This window comes from Coenobita brevimanus, chromosome 27 (genome assembly GCF_032717465.1).
Source record: "Coenobita brevimanus isolate Jiangsu-jjx chromosome 27, ASM3271746v2, whole genome shotgun sequence".
In the NCBI taxonomy this organism is placed as follows: Eukaryota; Metazoa; Arthropoda; class Malacostraca; order Decapoda; family Coenobitidae; genus Coenobita; species Coenobita brevimanus.
The window spans coordinates 17,507,049-17,527,046 of record NC_136980.1 but is presented as its reverse complement, the minus strand read 5'-3'; the positions used below and the strand labels follow the sequence as shown (position 1 = coordinate 17,527,046).

The window sequence follows — 19,998 nt, the reverse complement described above, 5'->3', positions numbered from 1 at the left end:
AAGAAACTAGTGCAGCCAAGGAAAATAGATGCTAAAAATCTCCATTCAGCATCTATAAAACAGTGAAATTTGGGTGATACTGAACATAGAGTTTCGTACCTACGAGTCGGCCCCTTACGTGTAAATTCAGCGGTTCTCAAACTTCTCAGTGTGTGACCTATTTGGAATATTTCAAGACTTCACGACCCACAGGGTAAATAAATCAAGTACACAGTGGAATATAAACTTTTTTCTACACACACACACACACACACACACACACACACACACACACACACACACACACACAAAGTAACCAGTATATAGCCTATCGTAGTTATTATGAATATGCTAATAATGTAATAAGGAAAATTAGTATTTCAGTTAAGTAAATAAAATACACTGAAAGCATTAGGCCTATTCTATGTCCCTGCGACCCATCAAAATTCCTCTCGCGACCCACCTTTGGGTCGCGACCCATAGTTTGAGAATCATTGTGTAAAATCATGGAACTTTAGGTAAGATGATGAAATGGGTGTCAACATTTAAGAACAGAAATATTATGGAAATAAAGAAAGAAATGAAAAAAAAATGTATAAGATGGCAACTTGTACCATTAGGGGCACAATTGGCCTCTTGATTCCAGTTACAGGATTGGGGGAATGTCAGACTGGATATCCTGTTCCACAACCACCACTTCTAAACAAGTTAGAATCAAAGATTTTATTGCCTCATCACTCTCTCTCTCTCTGTCTCTGTCTGTCTGTCTCTCTCTCTCTCTCTCTCTCTCTCTCTCTCTCTCTCTCTCTCTCTCTGTTATTTGCCGATGATTCTGTACTGTTAAGTGGGTAAGAACGTGAGCTGCAAGGCGTAGTGAATGAGTCCGTTAGTGTACGAGTATGTAGGAACCGGAATATAAAAGTGAGAGTAGATAAGAGTAAAGTTATGGTCTTTGAGAGAAATGAATACGGAGAGTGAGACTGGATGGTGAGGAAATAGAGAATGTGAGTATGTGTAAGTACTTAGGTAGTGTGTCGAGTTAGGATGGAAGATTAAAGAGGGAAAAGTGTGAAAGGGTACAACATGGTAGAAAGGTTGCTGGTTCACTGAAGGTATTGATAAGATATAGGAGGTGAACATGGAAGTAAAAAATTAGCTACATGACAGTACTGTGATCCCTATTCTAACGTGTGGAAGTAAAGCTTGGACCCTGTTGGAGGGACACAAGTCAAGGGTAACAGCATTGAAAGTGAGTTATTTGAGAGGAACATGTGGAGTTACATGTGGTGACAAACAGACATATAAGTATGTAAAGGAGCGTTGTGATGTTCATGTGGATGTGTTTGAAAGTGTTAAGGGAAATAATATGCGATGGTTTGGCCATGTAGAGAGGATGGAAAATGACACAGCGACTAGTAGGGTGTATGTGATCAAGGTGGAGGGCGAGGGGAAGGGGGAGACCAATGATGAGATGGAGGGGTGGAGTGGAGACATATATGAGGAGTTTGAACTGGAGGGACGGCAGCCAAACGACAGAGGATAGAGCGACGTGGAAGCGATTTGTTTGTGGCCACCCCTTGCGGGATTAAGGCATCTGGCAATAAATAGGTAGATACATAGATATATAGATAAAACTTTTCTCAGATACTCCCTTGAACCTGCTTCCCTATGCCTCAATATTCCATCCCTCTCTCTCTCTCTCTCTCTCTCTCTCTCTCTTCTAAACTCTCTCCATGCACTCCTTCACCACTACAGCCAGCATACAGCAACTGTCTAGCTATACATTCTTACCCTTTCTATCCGAATTTCTAATGTAAAAATGACCTGGTAGCCTCATTTGTCATGTTTTGCATGTAGCTGATCAACTCTATAATTGTCTTTCTAAGTCTAATGTCGGGGAACTTTGGGGGGGTATTACCCAAAAAATGAAGTTACCCAAAGTTGAAAAAAAAAAAAAAAAAAAAAAAACTATCCACGTCTGTGTACACATATGTCAATTATAAGGCGGCTAAGCAACAAATATCATGATACATGATACATGGTTTTACATTTTGTTCACTAAAACTTACATCATTTATGTGAAAAACCAGTAATATCCCGCACGCATTACCTCTCATACCGCACGCATTACCCCTCAGATTGTTAGAGTTACCCAATTTGGGGTAATTTACCCCAGTTTCCCGGCCCATGATTTGTCCTAAGTGTTTCTTTCCTCACTGTCTATAGTCTCCGGTCTTTTATATGCAATGTCATCTGCCATTTTTCACTCCAATTCATGAACTTATCCAGGTAGTTTTGTATAGATTCACAGTCTGCTTTCAGAATAACTTTACCTCCAATTATCGTGTCATCTGCAAATTTCGCTGCCTTAGAAACGAGTCCATTTTCTAGATCATTGATATTAATAGTGAAAAGAACTGACCCTTAAGGAACTGCTGGTTACTTCTCGCCAGTCTAATGATTTCATTATTTTTCACTACACGGTGCTTGCAAGTTGTTAACCAATCACCAATCCATGAACATAATTTGTTTGACAGGCCGAAGGCTTTTACTTTTCCTGATAGTCTTAGATGGGGGACTTTGTCAAACGCTTCCTGGATATCTAGGTAAATGACATCCAGTGGTATTCTTCCGTCCCGTTCCAGTTGTCGCATATGTCTGCAGAAATTCAGGCGCATTTGTGAGGCATGATCTCTTGTTACGAAACCCTTGCTGATTATCTGTTAGTAGCTTATGTTTATTAAGGAACATAGTAATTGTTTTCCATAATTTTTTTCCCAGATTTTTCATAGCACAACGTTGGGTCTGGTTAGTACTTGGATGGGTGACCGCCTGGGAACACCAGATGCTGTTAGCATCCCTACGTGTCAAGTGGTGTTGGTGGAGGATTAGTGCCCCTCTCTGTAAAACAATTAACTCTAAGTCCTTGGCCACCCCGTTTGGGATACATGGCGTCTGGCAATGGATGGATGGATGGACTTACGGTAGGCTTATTGGGCAGTAATATGTGGGGGTGTTTTTTATTGGCCTTTTTAAAGATCAGTGATATATTAGCGAACTACCACTGATTAAGTATTCTACATTCAGTTAATGATTTACTGAATAGTTCAGTTACAGGAAAGGTTAACTGTGTAACATTCATGCATTAGGTGAGGAGATATCGCGTCTGAATCACTTGATTTATTCGGGTCGATTTTCTGCATATAATTTATCACATTATATCCTGTCACTTGGTGGATTGATAACTTATTATCTTCTAGTCCTAAGATAACCGATTGTGGGATGGGAATATTTATGCTATTTTACTTTGTGAAAACACTGTGAAAGGAGTCATTCACTGCTGTTGCTATTTTGGGGTTATCATGGACAAGATCGCCTTCCTAAATTAGTAAAGGGCCTGTGCTAGTTTTTTTTTTATATTCTTCTTGAATACGTTTATCTTTTCTATACGCCATTCTCTTGTGATCAATGATTTTTTCAGTATTCTTCGACGTCCATTGAGTTTTATTAATGTGATTATTCGTTCAGCAAATTTTCGATTTATTTTCCATTCGATAGATATCAATCGATTATTGAATGTTTCCCACGTTTCTTCGACGTCATCCACCTGTTGTAACAAGAAGATGCTGGTGAAAGCAAATTGTAGACAGGATAAGAAAGAGTAAATGGAAATGAACAGGGAGCAAATGGACTAGAAAGTTGTGGAATGTTAGTTATATCAATATGAATAACTTTATGTTTGCCACTTTAGCTAATGAAAAACAATGTTGTATAGATTGGAGGTTGAAGAGAGAGAGAGAGAGAGAGAGAGAGAGAGAGAGAGAGAGAGAGAGAGAGAGAGAGAGACTCAAGCGAAATCATCGATAGAAGTACATAAAATTTTCTTTAAGAAAGAGGCTGGAGTGTGAGGCAAGTGGACGCAAACAGAGCACAGCACCTGCTGCAATGACGTCGACTGAAAGATAAGAATTAATGCCTAAGATTATACTGATAGCCAATATTAAGACGCTTAGGTTCTTACGATTTATTCTTTGCAAAAGATAATTGTCTGAAGTTAGCTAAAATATAATTCTACAATTGTCCTGACCGTGAAAGGGCTAACGAGGATAGTAATCAAAATCCTACACTCCTATGATTCACACAGGTTGGGGCCACTCCTAGTTCCTATGTTTGTTTTGTGCAGTATATATACTATACTTATATCTTGGCATACTCTAAATATATACTGCATATTTATACATGCATTAATCAAGATGAACCAGGTTTTAAGAGCCTAAGTGAACAGGGGGAAATAGAGGAATATATTAGATCTGTCTGGTGTGGAAGGAAAACTATTACCTAATAACTGCCGTTAGTGTTATTAGTTATTTCACTCAAAGTAATACCAGAAGTTTTGTTCCAGCTTGGAGTAACTGTAAGAGTTTGTTTAGTATGAAGAAATCCTAATAGCCACTGGGTTGTATGGTGGTAGGTAACTACCGGTATGTGCGAGGCCAGATGGAAGGTTGGCTGTAACACAAAATGTGAGCGACATCAGGGTGAGTGATGTCTGCATACCTATTATTCTCTGTACATTTGGACAGGGTTATGAGAGAGGTCAAGACGAGAGTTACGAAAAAGATGATGATGAACTCATGTGTTCAGTTAGGTTTCATCAGTTTTATGCAGTTCGTGATGTTTGATACTAGTGACCTAGACATCTGTCATCTGTTTCAAAATCCTGTAAGATATATGTCTTTGGCGATGCATGAAAGTAAATAACCACAATAGAAAGTAACTAACTTCTTGAATCAGGTGATAAATTCTATTAATTTGTCCCTGCTGACTCAAGAGGCTTATATTCAGGTTAGAGAAACACTTTGCCATGAAGGAGTCAGTGAACAAAGTAACTTTATTTATCCACGATGGTATTCAAAGGCTCTCTTAGGTCTGGCAGTAACAAGACAGAAATAAAGAACAAGTTACTGGAATGAAAAGGTTTACAGACAGATTTATGGTGATTCAAAATTATGTGTTAAAGCGAACTGAAAACAGCTGGCAGTGGTGATCAGTGTTGAATGTCATATTGGTGTGATAGACAATGGTAGTAAATGTGAAGTGGATGTTAAAATTAGAGCGGCTCAAGAAAGAAAAGTGGTTACTGCTGCGACCGTCTTATTAGGAACAGAAATTGATCAGAAAGGAGTACAGTTGGTAGTCAGCTGATTAGAGATGTGATCTGATGTCTGAAAGGACGCGAGTTTAATACCAATCTGGGGCAGGGAACAGACTTGTCATAGCGCCCTCCCCGCCGCTGATACCATCACACCAGTCCTGAATGACACAGTCCTAACATGCAGTCATTATGAACGGAGAATATTAGCACCAAAGCGGTCATATGCGAAAGCATGAGTCACGTAAGATGACTGTTCTGCCTCAGGTGACGGAATATTTAGTCACGCCCAGAGTTGTACACGTAAAAGAAGGGACTACATGAGAGAATATTACTGCCTGAATTATCATTTGGATGGTAGACACTGCTGAGGAATGTGTATTAATTGCCAAGAGTAAGGGATATGAAAATACATAGCTTGAAGTGTCTACATGTGGAGTAAGTGAAATGAATAAGTTAAGAAATAGGGATGTTCGTGAGAGACGAGAAGTACTCATCCTTACGGAATAGCATGTCTAGTCTATGTCTACAGTCGAATATAAATGCAAGCAGTGTGGTCAGATTTTCAACCACTGAATGCTGTGGACTACGGCAGCCTACCCTTGGTTCCTTACATCTCGAAGAAAAGTGGAACTGCCAATTAATTTTTTTTATCTTAATTGAAGTAATTGCGTCTGGTTAGTCACGCTGGTGAGATCGCAGGATTCAGTGTTTGTTGTCCTTCCTATTAATGCATGAGATATACGTTGATGATGATGATAGTTAAAGAGTAATGATGATGGTAACAAGGATGATCAATATTACAAATGCGATGATGATAACGATGATGATGGTGATGATGATCTATCTATTTATAGCCAGACGCCATAATCCCATAAGGGGTGGCCGTTTATTTTTGAGTTAGTTGTTTTTCGGGGAGGGGCACTCACCCTCCACCAACCCACTTGTTAACAAGTAGGGAACATGTATGGTTTGGTTATATGGTTACAACCCATCGTTGTAAATGTTTTCCTGGCTTATAGGAAACCATTAGGCTTGACCCTCATTGTAAAGCCACCTGAAAATTTATCCCTTAGGCAATGGGACATTAATAATTTTGTTATTTCTTGTCATGGATCACTTTATTTCACTTAACAAATAGTTTTTAGTCTTCTTAAAGAAGGTAACTACACTGCTGAGCGAAATCATCTGATAATGGCCAGAAAAAGTTACAAGAAATATCGGTGCAAGTTATTGAAGCTTTAATCCCGATTAATTAATACTATTTAGAATTTAGTAAGATCTCAAAAAGGTTTGTTCGATTCCAAACAGAGTAAAGAAACATTTGTCCCCGACTAGACAGCATAGGGTAGTTTGACGATAATATGGATGAGGATCTTGACGATGACGACGGCGATGACCACGGTAACGATGATGGCAATACTATTAATTTACTGATTCTAACACATTAACATCCGTCACTGCATTTCTCCTAACAGGTGTGAGAGCGGTGGCCAGTGTGGTGTTTTGGTGTGGTGGGACAGACCAGTTTTGGTGTGGTGGGACAGACCAGTTTTGGTGTGGTGGGGCAGGCCAGCACAAGGGCCAGCACGGGTGTGATGTGGGGGATACTGCTGCTGGTGCTGAGTAACCTGTGTATGGCAGGCACGGCGGGTGAGTACACCACACACTCAAGAGGACCAAGGTTGTGTGTGTGTGTGTGTGTGTGTGTGTGTACACGCAAGAGGACTAGGGCTCTGTGTGTGTGTGTGTGTGTGTGTGTGTGTGTGTGTGTGTACACTCAAGAGGACTAGGGCTGTGTGTGTGTGTGTGTGTGTGTGTGTGTGTGTGTACACTTAAGAGGACCAGGGCTGTGTGTGTGTGTGTGTGTGTGTGTGTGTGTGTGTGTGTGTGTGTGTGTGTGTGTGTGTACACTCAAGAGGACCAGGGCTGTGTGTGTGTGTGTGTGTGTGTACACTCAAGAGGACCAGGGCTGTGTGTGTGTGTGTGTGTGTGTGTGTGTGTGTGTGTGTGTGTGTGTGTGTGTGTGCACTCAAGAGGACCAGGGCTATGTGTGTGTGTGTGTTTACACTCAAGAGGACCAGAGCTGTGTGTGTGTGTGTGTGTGTGTGTGTGTGTGTGTGTGTGTGTGTGTGTACACTCAAGAGGACCAGGGCTGTGTGTGTGTGTTTGTGTGTGTGTGTGTGTGTGTGTGTGTGTGTGTGTGTGTGTGTGTGTGTGTGTGTGTGTGTGTGTGTTTGTGTGCGGTAGGTGGGGGGAAACAAAGGAAGATGTACAGCGATATACAGGCGTTAACGGAAGTGGAGATGTGATGATGTGTCAGTGCCTAACATACCAAGTAGACGACACCACCGCATATTACCCCCCATACCCAACACCTGTATTGAGCACCGTCATCTACTTCATGTCTGCCTTTCTGTTCTTCTCACTCACTCTCTCTCTCTCTCTCTCTCTCTCTCTCTCCAATAAATGTATGGATTTCATTTCCATAAAGTGGAATGCATCAAGTGTTTCCCTTGCAGCGTCATTAATTCAGCTATAAATTAAACAAGCCACATGTAAAAACTAGTGTGGAAGCAAACTTAGAAAGAAGTGAGGAATAATGTTACAGAAAATGTTCCTATACAACCTGTGTCGGAAGAGATGATGTTTACATTCACTTTTTGGTGACAATTGGTAAAGTATTAAGTTCTCGCCACGAAGTTTCCACTGATTACATCATAAGGGAAATTATAGGTTACTGGTGATGCTTCCCCGCAGTATCTAAATACCAGCACAATAAAAGTATCTGGCTTAAAGGTTTGCTTGTAAATACATTACAGTAAGGTAAGGTACTTTGATTCTGTCAGTGGGACTTTATACTTATGAACACTGAAACCGAATATTCTGAAGACAGCATCATTGACCGTATGACCACAGTTTTATATATACAATCTAACAGATACTAACAGAACAACACAATAAAACTGAAGAACAAATTTGGTGGAAATATATGGCGTTAATGAACTTGCCTTGCCTTTGCCTACGTCGTTATTGCGCACCATTTCTTGCCCAGCCCCTCACCCTGCCCCACCGAACTGAGGACGCTCACAACAGAGGATAATCAACAAACCAAGAGTCTGTGCCGCCACACGACCCGTGTCACGCAGACCAATCTTAAAAGACATCATAGTAGCAAGGGACTAAATTAGAACACTTGTAAGTGTACGATGCAGCGGCCTACAGTATATATCCAAAACATCTTTGCACCTATATCTAATCTAGAGTAGAAGCCTGGACTGTGAATCGGTGTGTGTGTGTGTGTGTGTGTGTGTGTGTGTGTGTGTGTGTGTGTGTGTGTTTTAACTAAATATTTCAAAAAGTTTTATCCGTTTTCACCGAAATTGGGAGAAAGGTTTGAGGTCTTTCGAGGAATTACCCTACTTATTATTATTACTATTATTTTTTATATATAAACAATGGGTCAAAGTCCAGTGTCACTCGGTAATGACAACTTCAGCAGTTTTTTGTCATATTTGCATCAAACTTAGGGTAAAAATGATGCTAAGGCAAGAGCAAATAGATTAGATTTTGAAAACAGACCAAATCTAAGGCTACGAAACAGGGTCAAAGATGAAGGTTTTATGGTAGGTTAACTTGAACAATTTTGTTCCAGGTTGAATCCAACATGGTGGACCGATTAAGAGTCTGATTCTCTGAACAGTCAGTCAAGGGTCAGTGTCAGAAGACGAGGTCAGGGATCAAAGTCCAATTTATACCAGACTTTGTGATACGGCTATGGACGATGCAAGAAAGAATTTATTCAGATCTGAGAACAGTGGCGTGTTAAGAGGGGGGGCCACAGGGGTGAATCCAGGATTTTTTTAAGGGGGGGGGGCGAGCGAGCCTTTACCACCAGGAAATTTTTTGAAGGTCAAGCATATTTAGGGGCATTTTGAGGCCTCAGGAGGGATACATTGCACTAATCTGATATTCAGTGGCAAAACAGTATAAAGAGCCTTATGTATCTTTTCTAAAACAAAAATGAGCTGTTTGAAAAATATTTAATTACAGAATTCTACAGTACCCAGTATGTATTAAAAAAAAAAAAACTGCTAGATCATAATGTACAACTGTTGATTCCTTCATTCCTGGAAGATGCATTTTTATATGAAACAATTAGAAAATTAAACTAAAACTCGCATTAATGACTGAGAGAGAGAGAGAGAGAGAGTACATCTATAGTCCGATATCTGCTGCTTGTTTGATGCTACGAACAGACGATTTTGTTCAGCAGAAAATGATGGTGGTGCTGATGATAGCGATGATGATGATGATAGTGGTGGTAGTGCTGGTGGTGGTGGTTGTGGTGGTGATAGTTGTGGTGGTGTCGGAAGTCCTGCTAACAGGGACGGCTTTATTTTGGACAAATGCTGAGCGGCCTGACAGGGCCACCAGACTCTTGTTAGTACTATCCACCTTCCGTCTGTCCGCAGTCGACAAGCCTCAGGTTCTACTCCCAAGCCGATCGTGAGATCTTTGGACAAAGTATTTTTTTTTTTTTTTAGGTTATCTTTAACGAAAACTGAAATAGGGATTTGCATTATAAATTTGACGGTTGCCTGTCGTGGACAGGAAAAGACTGAACAACAAAAAATGAGTGTCTGTCTTAATGAGCCTAATGTAGTGGATGCGTATTATTACAACCTTGCTCTTATTCTTCTATTAAGTCTTTAGTTCCTATACTATCACCATTAATCTTTTCATGGTAGCATCATCTCTCTTATTCAATCTGTACTAACACTAGTCGAATCTAATGAGAGCAGGTTTGTCACATATAGTTATTTCAACAACACCTGGCGAATATTATCGTTCTTGAGGAATACCACAGCTCTCTATCCTTCCCATAGCACTTCTTCCTGACTTGCTTCATTATATAGCATTTATATATTTATAAATTACTACAACAAAGATAGAGAGGTGGCAATTGTATTTTATAATAATGTGAAAAACTCTGAACCAATGTTGTTAATCCGACTTGATTATTTTTCACAATCTTTTTTATTTTTCTTTCAATATTTATATCCAGGTGGAGGTGGGTCATGGAGGGAGGTGGGTGCCCACAAGCGTCAGTCAGTGCAGTACTCCACCCTAGTGGGTCCATCCTTCCTCAACGCCTCTGCCCACGCCTACGCCCACGCACCCATCGGAAAGACCGCCCACCTCACATGCATCGTCAACAACCTCCACAACTACACCGTACGTATACGTCACTACCTCATACCTTTAGCTTTCGTCTTCAGTTCTTACTTCCTGTCTTTTCGTAGGAGTTTGTTTTTCCCTGTAACACTGAGTACTGTATTTTACTATGAGTGCTAGTAGTAAGCCACAGATTCTTGCAATCTTTTATTTATACTGGACATTTTTAAAAATCTTCAGTCATAGAGCGAACTGGCGATCTGTTGTTTAGGACGACCCAGACAAACTGATGGTCATGTATTGGTTTCATCCTCAAGAGGTGGCATTTTTTTTTCTTTATTAATCATGCACTACCAACATGCTTAGTTAAGATTTGTTCTTCCCTTAAAATATGTACTGGACTTTTGTATAATAGCCTCTGACCGCTACATATCCAAAGATGTAAGATGGGAATCTCTCTTGCTGTTACTATTTTCCTTTGCATTGCCCCGTTCCATTGCACTTATATTAGGAGTAATCATAACCTGTGACAGTTTCTCGCAGCCATTTTTGTATGCTGTAAACTATTTTCATTGTTCATGTTTACCTCCCTTTCCTTGGGGGAAGCAGCCTAGGTATATAGATAGATAGATAGATGTTTACAAACTACCTTAATCAAAGCTACTTTCTGATGAATCGTGGAAAGAAGAGAATAATCTTTATTTAACTACATCTGTCATGTTGCTTTCCCACAGAGTCGTGTGAAAGGCAAGAAGTCAGGGTTACAACTCCAAGCAGAATCACTTACCTCTTGTAAATAAAACTTACGTTTCCAGAAACAATTAGATATGGGAAGATTCTGCATTCATACTCCATACAGAAATTTTTCCTGTAGCGTATGTTTTTTACAAAAGTGATAAAGATTCCTAACCCCATGCAGTGCAGGTGATGGGCAAGTGTTGTCAGTCTGGAGGGTCAGCTTTACTAATACCGAGTTGATTTATTTTTGTCTCATAACTAAGAATCATCGATGTATATGCAACAATGACTGAATACTTAAGTTGCTGGAGTAGCACAACTGTCAATTAAAAACAAACTGTCTGTAATTACGACAGGAAAGTCAACCAAGACTGTTATGAATCCTGACCTTCAACTCTTGGCGAGGTTAGTTTTACTCAGATCAGACGTAAATGATGCAATACAGTCAGGTCGTCTTTGTGCTGCGTTGATGAAAATTTAAATGTAAACTAAGCCAGAAATCCGGGCGTGGGGAAAAAGGCGCCTTTGCCATTAAGGAAAGGAATTGCGGGTATCGTTATCATTCACGAGTGTTACCTAGTTTTCTCTTTTTACTCTTTTTGTTAACAAATTACTGAATTCAGCTTAGGGAAGAATTTCCGACCTGAGGGGTTACTAGTAGCTTTTATAACTCTCTTCACTAAAGGTACCAAGCAATCCGGGAATAGAGACTAGTAGTGGCAATAATAATATGAGACGGCATCACTATGAAGGGTTATAACCATACCCTAATTATAATACTGCAAACAGTATCACTGACGAACTTCTTACAAGTGTCATGAAAAACGTGGTGAAGACAGCAGATGCATGTACTCAGAATAAAAGAGGACACCATCAGAACCATGTCTGAGCACTGATTTCTGATTCATGCACACCGAGCCAAAGCAAATCATCTTAACCCTTTGAACTCTAGTATGTAATTTTAACTTTCTTGTTTATGCAAACATACACTTTATATTCACTTTGGATAGACGTTTGGGTATTGAAGGGTTAGATAAATCTTATATTTATCATTTCGGCATTAGCAAGATAACCCAACCTGAATGACATTGTCTGGAGATTGTGTGAATAATACAGAATCAGACGCCTTCTCTTTGAAGGAATCAATAAACTGGGTACAGTTTAAAATAAGTCTGTGTTCGGTATTGAAGAAGCTCTCGCTATGTCTTAGGAATGCATTCAAAAGTATTACAACTTATGTGACGGAACAAATGCAGAAAGTTCTTGAAAATATGTATGTCAATTTTAAGGATAGAAGTGGAACTTTAAGTCACTCATTTGGTAGTTTAAATTGACCTTAGTTTTAAAAAAAGAGCATGTAAAGGGCAATTTATAACAATTGCTTTGCTTACTGAATATGCATATCTGTGTGTTTGCATAAATATATGAGGAGGCTGTGTCACAAAAGAATGGTACCATCTCTAGCCCTCTTTATAGTTCAAGGGGTGTACTCGTATGGTGTCAGACAGGTCAGACACAGTAATTGATAAAACGCAGCAACGATGGCACATGCTTCACCCACCACGCCGCTGAGACAGCCTGGGCATTGTCAAGCCCTGCCTGCCACCTACACCACAGGCCAACAAGCACTGCGCCAAACACATACTGACTGTAGTGATTCTGGTCACATATTTCTAACTGGTATTCACTTGCTCAAACATTTGCGTGTACAACAGATGTGTGGAATTATTTGTCTGAAGCTGAAGCAGATCGACTGTGATAAGAAATGCGAAGATTCCACCTCGGGTAACTCAGCTTTATTGTGAAATGCTTCATAAAAGCTGCATGGAAACTTGTTGCCCAGCCGTGGAATGTGAAATTCTTAATACATCACCAGGATCTGTACTTACTGCGTACACACAATGTAATACAAAGCTGTAATTAGGGTATGTGCAGCGCAAATAACCTTGTGCAAATTCGACCTTATTCAATGTTCCTGAATATCCTACTATCCGGTGACGACTTGAGCTGCCTGGAACCACTGTCTGACTCACTTCTTCATTTCTGCAACATTCGCGGTCTTTCCTCTAATTTTCGCTGTGTTGAGCACCACCTCTCCTCCTCTAAACCTCACCTTCTCTTTCTAACTGAGACTCAGCTGTCTGAGGCAACTGACAGCAAACCCTTTTCTGTATCCTCCTACTTTCTCTATACTCATTTCAAAGAGAAAATTAGATGTTGTGTATATATACACAACGACTGATCTTGCTCTCGTGTTCCTGAACTGAATTCTTCTGAATTCTCTACACTCTGCCTTTGGCTTTCCTGTCATTCTCTGACTAAATATATCTGTGGTGTTTTCTTATCCCCTAATCCTACTGACTATCAAAAATTCTTCGACTATCTTACTTCTACGATGGAACACATTCTATCCATTTCTCCTTTCTCTGAAATCTCCTTTTTAGGAGATTTCAATGTTCACCACCACCTTTGGCTCTCTTCTCCTTTCACTGATCCACCTGGTGAACAAGCCTACGTCTTTTCTATCCTTAATGACCAAGAGCAGCTTGTACAGCACCCTACCCGTATCTCAGACTGCCTTGGAGAGAGTTCCAACATATTTGACCTCTTCCTTACAACTAATCCTTCTGCTTACACTGCCAATCTTTTCTCTCCGTTGGGCTCCTCCGATCACAACCTTATCACCTTAACCTGTCCTATCACTCCGGTATGACCTGTGGACCCTCCAAAGAAACGTCGTCTGTGGCACTTTGGAGCTGCGGATTGGGAGGTCCTCAGGCAGTACATCTTTGATTTTCCCTGGAATGATTATTGCTTCCATGGCCGGGAGCCATCTGAGTGTGCCTTGCGCATTATGGAGGTTATTCTCTTGGGCATGGAAGCATACATTCCTTTCTCGTATCCTTTGTCTAACACAAGAGAGCCTTAGTTTAATAACGCTTGTTCTAATGCTGTCTGCAACAAGGAGTGGGCATACAAAAGGTACCGGAGGAAACTCACCCCTGAATCACATCATCTTTACGTTTCTGCCTGGAATCGTGCTAAGTTTGTTCTTCGCTCTGCTAAAAATAATTTCATCCATACTAAATGCTCTCAACTATCCAACTCGAATTCTTCCCACTCATTCTGGCACCTTGCCAAAAACCCTTCTAACAACTTTACCTCACCATCCTTCCCTCCTCTTTTCTACTCTGATGGTTCTGTAGCTATTTCTTCTACTGATAAAGCAGATCTCTTCTCACAGACTTTCTCCTCCAATTCCACCTTAGATGATTCCGGTGCTGTTCCTCCATCACTTCCCCCCTCTGACTTCCTCATGGCTGACATTAAAATTTCTTCAGCTGATGTATTTTCTTCCATCACTGGCCTCAATACTAACAAGGCATATGGGCCTGCTGAGGTCCCTCCTGTCATTCTCGAGAGCTGTACTTCTGTGCTTACACCCTGCCTAGGCAAACTCTTTCACCTTTGTCTGTCAACTTGTACCTTCCCTTCTTGCTGGAAGTTTGCTCTCATTCAGCCAGTCCCAAAGAAGGGTGACCATTCCCAACCCACTAACTATCGTCCAATTGCTTTAACGTCTTGTATTTCAAAAGTTTTCTAGTCAATTCTCAATAGAAAAATTTTAGGGCATCTTTCCTTTCACAACCTTCTTTCTGATCGTTAGTACAGGTTCCGTCAAGGACGCTCCACTGGCGATCTTCTTACCTACCTTTCAGACTCCTGGTCATCCTCCTTTCGGGACTTTGGCGAAAGCTTTGCCATTGCACCTGACATCTCAAAGGCGTTCGATCGAGTTTGGAATAAATCTTTAATTTCCAAACTGCCCTCTTACGGTTTCTATCCTATCTGTGCTTTCATCGCTGGCTTCCTTTCTGGTCGTTCTATAGCCACTGTTGTAGACGACCATCGTTCTTCTCCTAGATCTGTCAACAGTGGTGTTCCTCAGGGCTCTGTCCTATCATCAACTCTCTTCCTTTTATTCATCAATGACCTTCTAAGCTGTACATCTAACCCTATCCACTCATACCCTGATGACTCCACCCTTCACCTTTCCATTCGGTTCCCACAACGTCCATCTCAGCAGTTACTTCAACAAACAAGGGATGAGGCTATGACACACCTAATGTCTGACTTGGCTCGTATGTCTGACTGGGGTAAAAATAATCTGTCTCTTTTTAATGCATCTAAGACTCAGTTCTTACACCTACCAACCCGACAAAATCTTCCACAGATATACTCACTAATGTTTAATAATATCCAGCTTAATCCTGCATCATCATTGAACATGCTTGGGGTTTCATTTACTCGGGACTTATCTTGGAAAGATCATATTACATCTCTAGTAAAATCTACTTCCAAGAGATTAGGTGTGCTAAGCCGACTCCGTTTTTTCTTTTCCCCTGCACAATTGATGACTCCATATAGGGGTTTTATCCGCCCCTGTGTGGAGTACAACTTTCATGTGTGGGGAGGCTCCCCACATACAGCTCTTCTCAATAGGAGTCGAAGGCTTTTCGTCTCATTAACTCTCCTCCTCTTTTTCGTCCCATTAACTCTCCTCCTTTTACTGGCTCCCTTCAACCTCTGTCTCTTCGCCACACTGTTGCATCTTTATCTCTTTTCTATCGCTACTTTAATGGTCACTGCTCCTCTGAACTGTCTGCATGCATTCCTCCACCTCTATGACGGGCGCGTAGCACCCGTCTAGCATCAAACTCTCATCCTTTTTTTGTCCAACTCTCTAATGCAGGAGTTAACCGTTACTCCCAGTCCTTCATTTATGCAACAGGTCAACTCTGGAAGTCTCTCCCTCTGTCTGTATTTCCTGCTGCCTATAATCTCCAGCCTTTCAAACGCAGTGTGTCCAGGCATCTCGAAATGATCGGATCTTGAATTTGGCTGTCTGTTGTATTTTGTTTTCTCTTGGAGGGAACTGTTATTTCGGGCTCATGGCCTTTGGTTCCTTCTTCCTCGCATAAAAAAATAAAATAAAATATCGCGTTAACATTCAGGTAAATGGCCTCGCCTCTGACTGTCACTATTGCCTTTGGTCTTTATCTTGACTTTTTTACCACTCATCTCTATAGAGAATCATGCCACGGATATGAACACTCTCTGTCCTTCAGTATCCTGTAATTATGCGAGTTAGAGTCTGATCACGTCCTCAGCATGTGCCAAACAATACAAGCAACTCGCATTATACTCACATGCAAAAGTTACTTCTAAATTGCAGTCGAATTTTCTATTTCACACGATAGGCAAGCAGTTGTTAGTCCGTCAGTATGTTTATCATATTAATGGATGAGTAAATGGGGAGTGTGTCGTCCTGTGAGTGTGTCGTCCTGTCTCGGCTACCTCCCTTTCCTTGGGGGAAGCAGCCTAGGTATATAGATAGAGATTAATGGAGACTGTGTTGTTGAAAAATATCTTACTTCAGTGTTAGAGCTGCAACACATTGTCGCCCAGTAGTACTCGATAACATGCTAACATGCATGAGATTCGTAGTATTATGTACTGTATGTTATCACCGTCGATCCGAGTTGTTGATAACTACGAGAGAGAGAGAGAGAGAGAGAGAGAGAGAGAGAGAGAGAGAGAGGCTATTCATGGACAAGACAGACATTTCTGTGTCAGGAGACCAAATGAAAGTAAATCATGTTCAGAAATAATATCAATCCGTCCCCTGCCTAGTCGTTCGGGAAGCCACACATGTTCCAACCAACCCAGAAAGTTCACCCACTCACCCATCCCACCTACCCTCCCACCCACCCATTTACTGACTATGCCCACCCTCATGCCCTACCCTAATGCCCACACACTCTGCCGCCCACCTACCTATCCCACCCACCCACCTGTGCATCCTATTCACTCGCCCACCCTACCTACTGATCCACTTACCCAGCCACCCACCTATCAACCCAACCAACCATCCCATCATGAACCCCACCCATCCAATTCATCAACCTCACCCATCCATCCCGCCCCCCCACCCAGTCAGTACACCCAAATGCCCATCCACTCTGTCACCCATCCATTTATCCACCCCGTGCACCCACCAACCCACCCAGCCCATCCACTAACCCACTAAGTCCACCCACGAAGCCCACATATCACATCCACCCCTTCCACCCTACCCATCTACCTTTACCACCTACTCCACCCTTCCACCCTCCCCACCCACCTTGTCCACCCACTCCACCCTTCTACCCTCCCCACCCACCCTGACCACCTACTCCACCCTACCACCCTCCCCACCCACTCTGTCCACCTACCCCACCCACCCTGCCTGTGAACCAACTCACCCATCACCCGACTCCACCCACTGGGCCACCAAGCTACACCAGCAGGATGACTCAGCAAGACACACACACACACACACACACACACACACACACACACACACACACACTAGTGAAAGGGTGTATAATAATTACAAACAGGCAAGAAACGATGATACAAGAATAAGGAGGGAAGCCCAAAAACAGTTTGAGGAGGATATAATAAATAAAAGTAGTGATCAACCAAAGCTGTTTTACAGCTACATCAGAAGCAAAACCAAAGTAAAAGATATAATACAATCCATTACGGACGAGGGAATCACTTATACACAAGAGAAAGATATTTGTGAAGCACTAAATAAGAATTTCCAATTAGTTTTTACAGAAGAAAATTTTTTTGAGAGGGACTATGTGGAACATGCATGTCCACACATACTACCAGATATACAAATAGCAGAAAAAGTAATACAGGAGGAGTTAAGTAAATTAGACAGAGGAAAAGCAAGTAGTCCTGATGAAATTTCATGTTGGGTACTACGAGAATGTGCAAAGGAGTTAAGTAAACCATTATTTTTAATTTTCAAGAAATCCTTGAGTCAAGGTAAACTACCTGATATTTGGAAGAAAGCAAATATTGTCCCCTTATTCAAGAAAGGAAATAGACAAAATCCACTCAACTACCGACCAGTATCACTGACCAGTGTTGTACGCAAGGTATTAGAAAAGCTTATAAGAAAAGCTTGGGTAAATCATCTAGAAGAACACAGTATGATAACAGAAAGACAGTTTGGTTTCAGAAAAGGAAAATCATATGTTACTAATCTGTTGAGCTACTATGACAGAGTAACAAACACAAAACAAGAAAGAGAAGGATGGGTGGACAGTATCTATTTAGATTTCAAGAAAGCTTTGGACACAGTACCACACCAAAAACTTTTATGGAAACTGTACCATTAAGGAGGAATTCGAGGCAAACTGTTTTGTTGGATGCAAGACTTTCTCATAAAAAGAGAAATGAGAACAGTACTAAGAGGAAACTACTCATCATGGAAAGAAGTGACCAGTGGAGTACCACAGGGTTCAGTGCTGGCACCAATCATGTTTTTAGTGTATATAAATGATATAAACAGTAACACTGGAAATGAGAGCTATCTGAATATGTTTGCAGATGATGCAAAAATACAAAGGAGAATTACTAACACAGACTCGTGTAAAGAGCTACAAGAAGAATTAAATAAACTTCATGAATGGAGTAGTACATGGCAAATGGAATTCAATGTGGACAAGTGTCATGTAATCAAGTTTGGTAAAAGTGGAAAAAGACCTGGTTGGGTATATAAGTTAGGAAATAAAACCCTATACACATCAGAAAGAGAGAAGGACCTAGGTGTGATTATCAATAACAGACTATCTCCGGCTGACCACATCAGCGAGAAGGTACGGAACATGTATACACTGCTTGCAAATATGAGAATAGCATTCACATACATAAATGAAGACATGCTAAGAAGGATAATAACATCATTAATTAGACCAACCCTGGAATATGCATCAGTAGTCTGGAGTCCTCATCTCAAAAAACACTTAGACAAGATTGAAAAAGTTCAAAGGGGCGCTACAAGATGGATACCAAGCTTAAGGGACCTAAGCTACGAAGAAAGACTAAATAAACTGAATCTACCAACACTACAGGAGAGAAGGAAAACAGGTGACATGATAATGCTATATAAGTGCATATCAGGGAAGGAGAAAATAGACATAAATGATTACTTAACATATGGAGAAGCATCAGCAAGAGGACACTGCAAAAAACTGCATAAGAAGAGAGGTGATAAAGACGTAAGGAAATTCAGTTTCCCAAACAGAGCAATTGATCAATTCACAAAATTAAGTATATGTACGATAAACATGGTTTAAGACACGGGACAGTACGAGCTTGACTCATTCCTGTAAAGATACAATTAGGTAAGGTAAGAACACACACACACACACACACACACACACAAAGGGACAGCAGTTTGGTAATAATAATAACAGTTATAATAATAATAATTATAATAATAATAATAATAATAATATCAAAAATAATAATAATAGTAATAGTAATAGTCATAAAAGTAATAACATAAAGTACGATGGAGGAATAGGAGTGAAGGTCAGGAGGAAGTAGTCCATACAGTGAGGGTAGAAAGGCTGAAAGAGGGAAAAAAAAAAAAAAAAAAAAAAAAGGCAGAATATGAGATAGATGTGGAGGGGCGATTCAGTAAATATTATTTGGAGCAGATGGGGGAGGTGGAAGGTGTGTGCAAGATATTCTCAGAAGAAATCTGTGCAGCATATGAGGTGGTGTGTGGGGTGAAGAGAAAACGAAAGGGGTTGCAATGAAAACCATGTTGGAATGAAGAGGTGAGGCAAGCTGTGACACAAAAGAAGAAAACATGTAGTGAGTGAATAGGAAACTGAGGCATGAAGGAAATTGAGAGAAGGAAGAGAGAGTTATATGTAGAGAGGAAGAGAGAGGTGTAAAGATTAGTATGAGAGAGTATGAAGAGAATGAATGAGGAATTTGGATGGCATTTGAGTGTAAAGCGAAGGGAATGTAAGAAAATGTTCCGGAAGGAGGTGAAGAGAGTTAGACAGGGTGACAGAGAAGTTAGTAGGGGAGTGAAA

General features: G+C 40.9%; 1 protein-coding gene across 1 annotated transcript in view; it reads left to right on the top strand.

The window, feature by feature from the left end:
- The first annotated feature begins 6,495 nt into the window (after window positions 1–6,495).
- The window catches only part of LOC145394477 (uncharacterized), a 67,443-nt gene continuing 53,940 nt past the window's right edge, over window positions 6,496–19,998 (top strand). Inside the window, exons 1-3 of the mRNA XM_080268331.1 lie at window positions 6,496–6,535; window positions 6,629–6,784; window positions 10,200–10,369. Of these exons, the coding sequence (XP_080124457.1) occupies window positions 6,496–6,535; window positions 6,629–6,784; window positions 10,200–10,369 (366 nt within the window). The remainder of the gene's footprint in view (window positions 6,536–6,628; window positions 6,785–10,199; window positions 10,370–19,998) is intronic.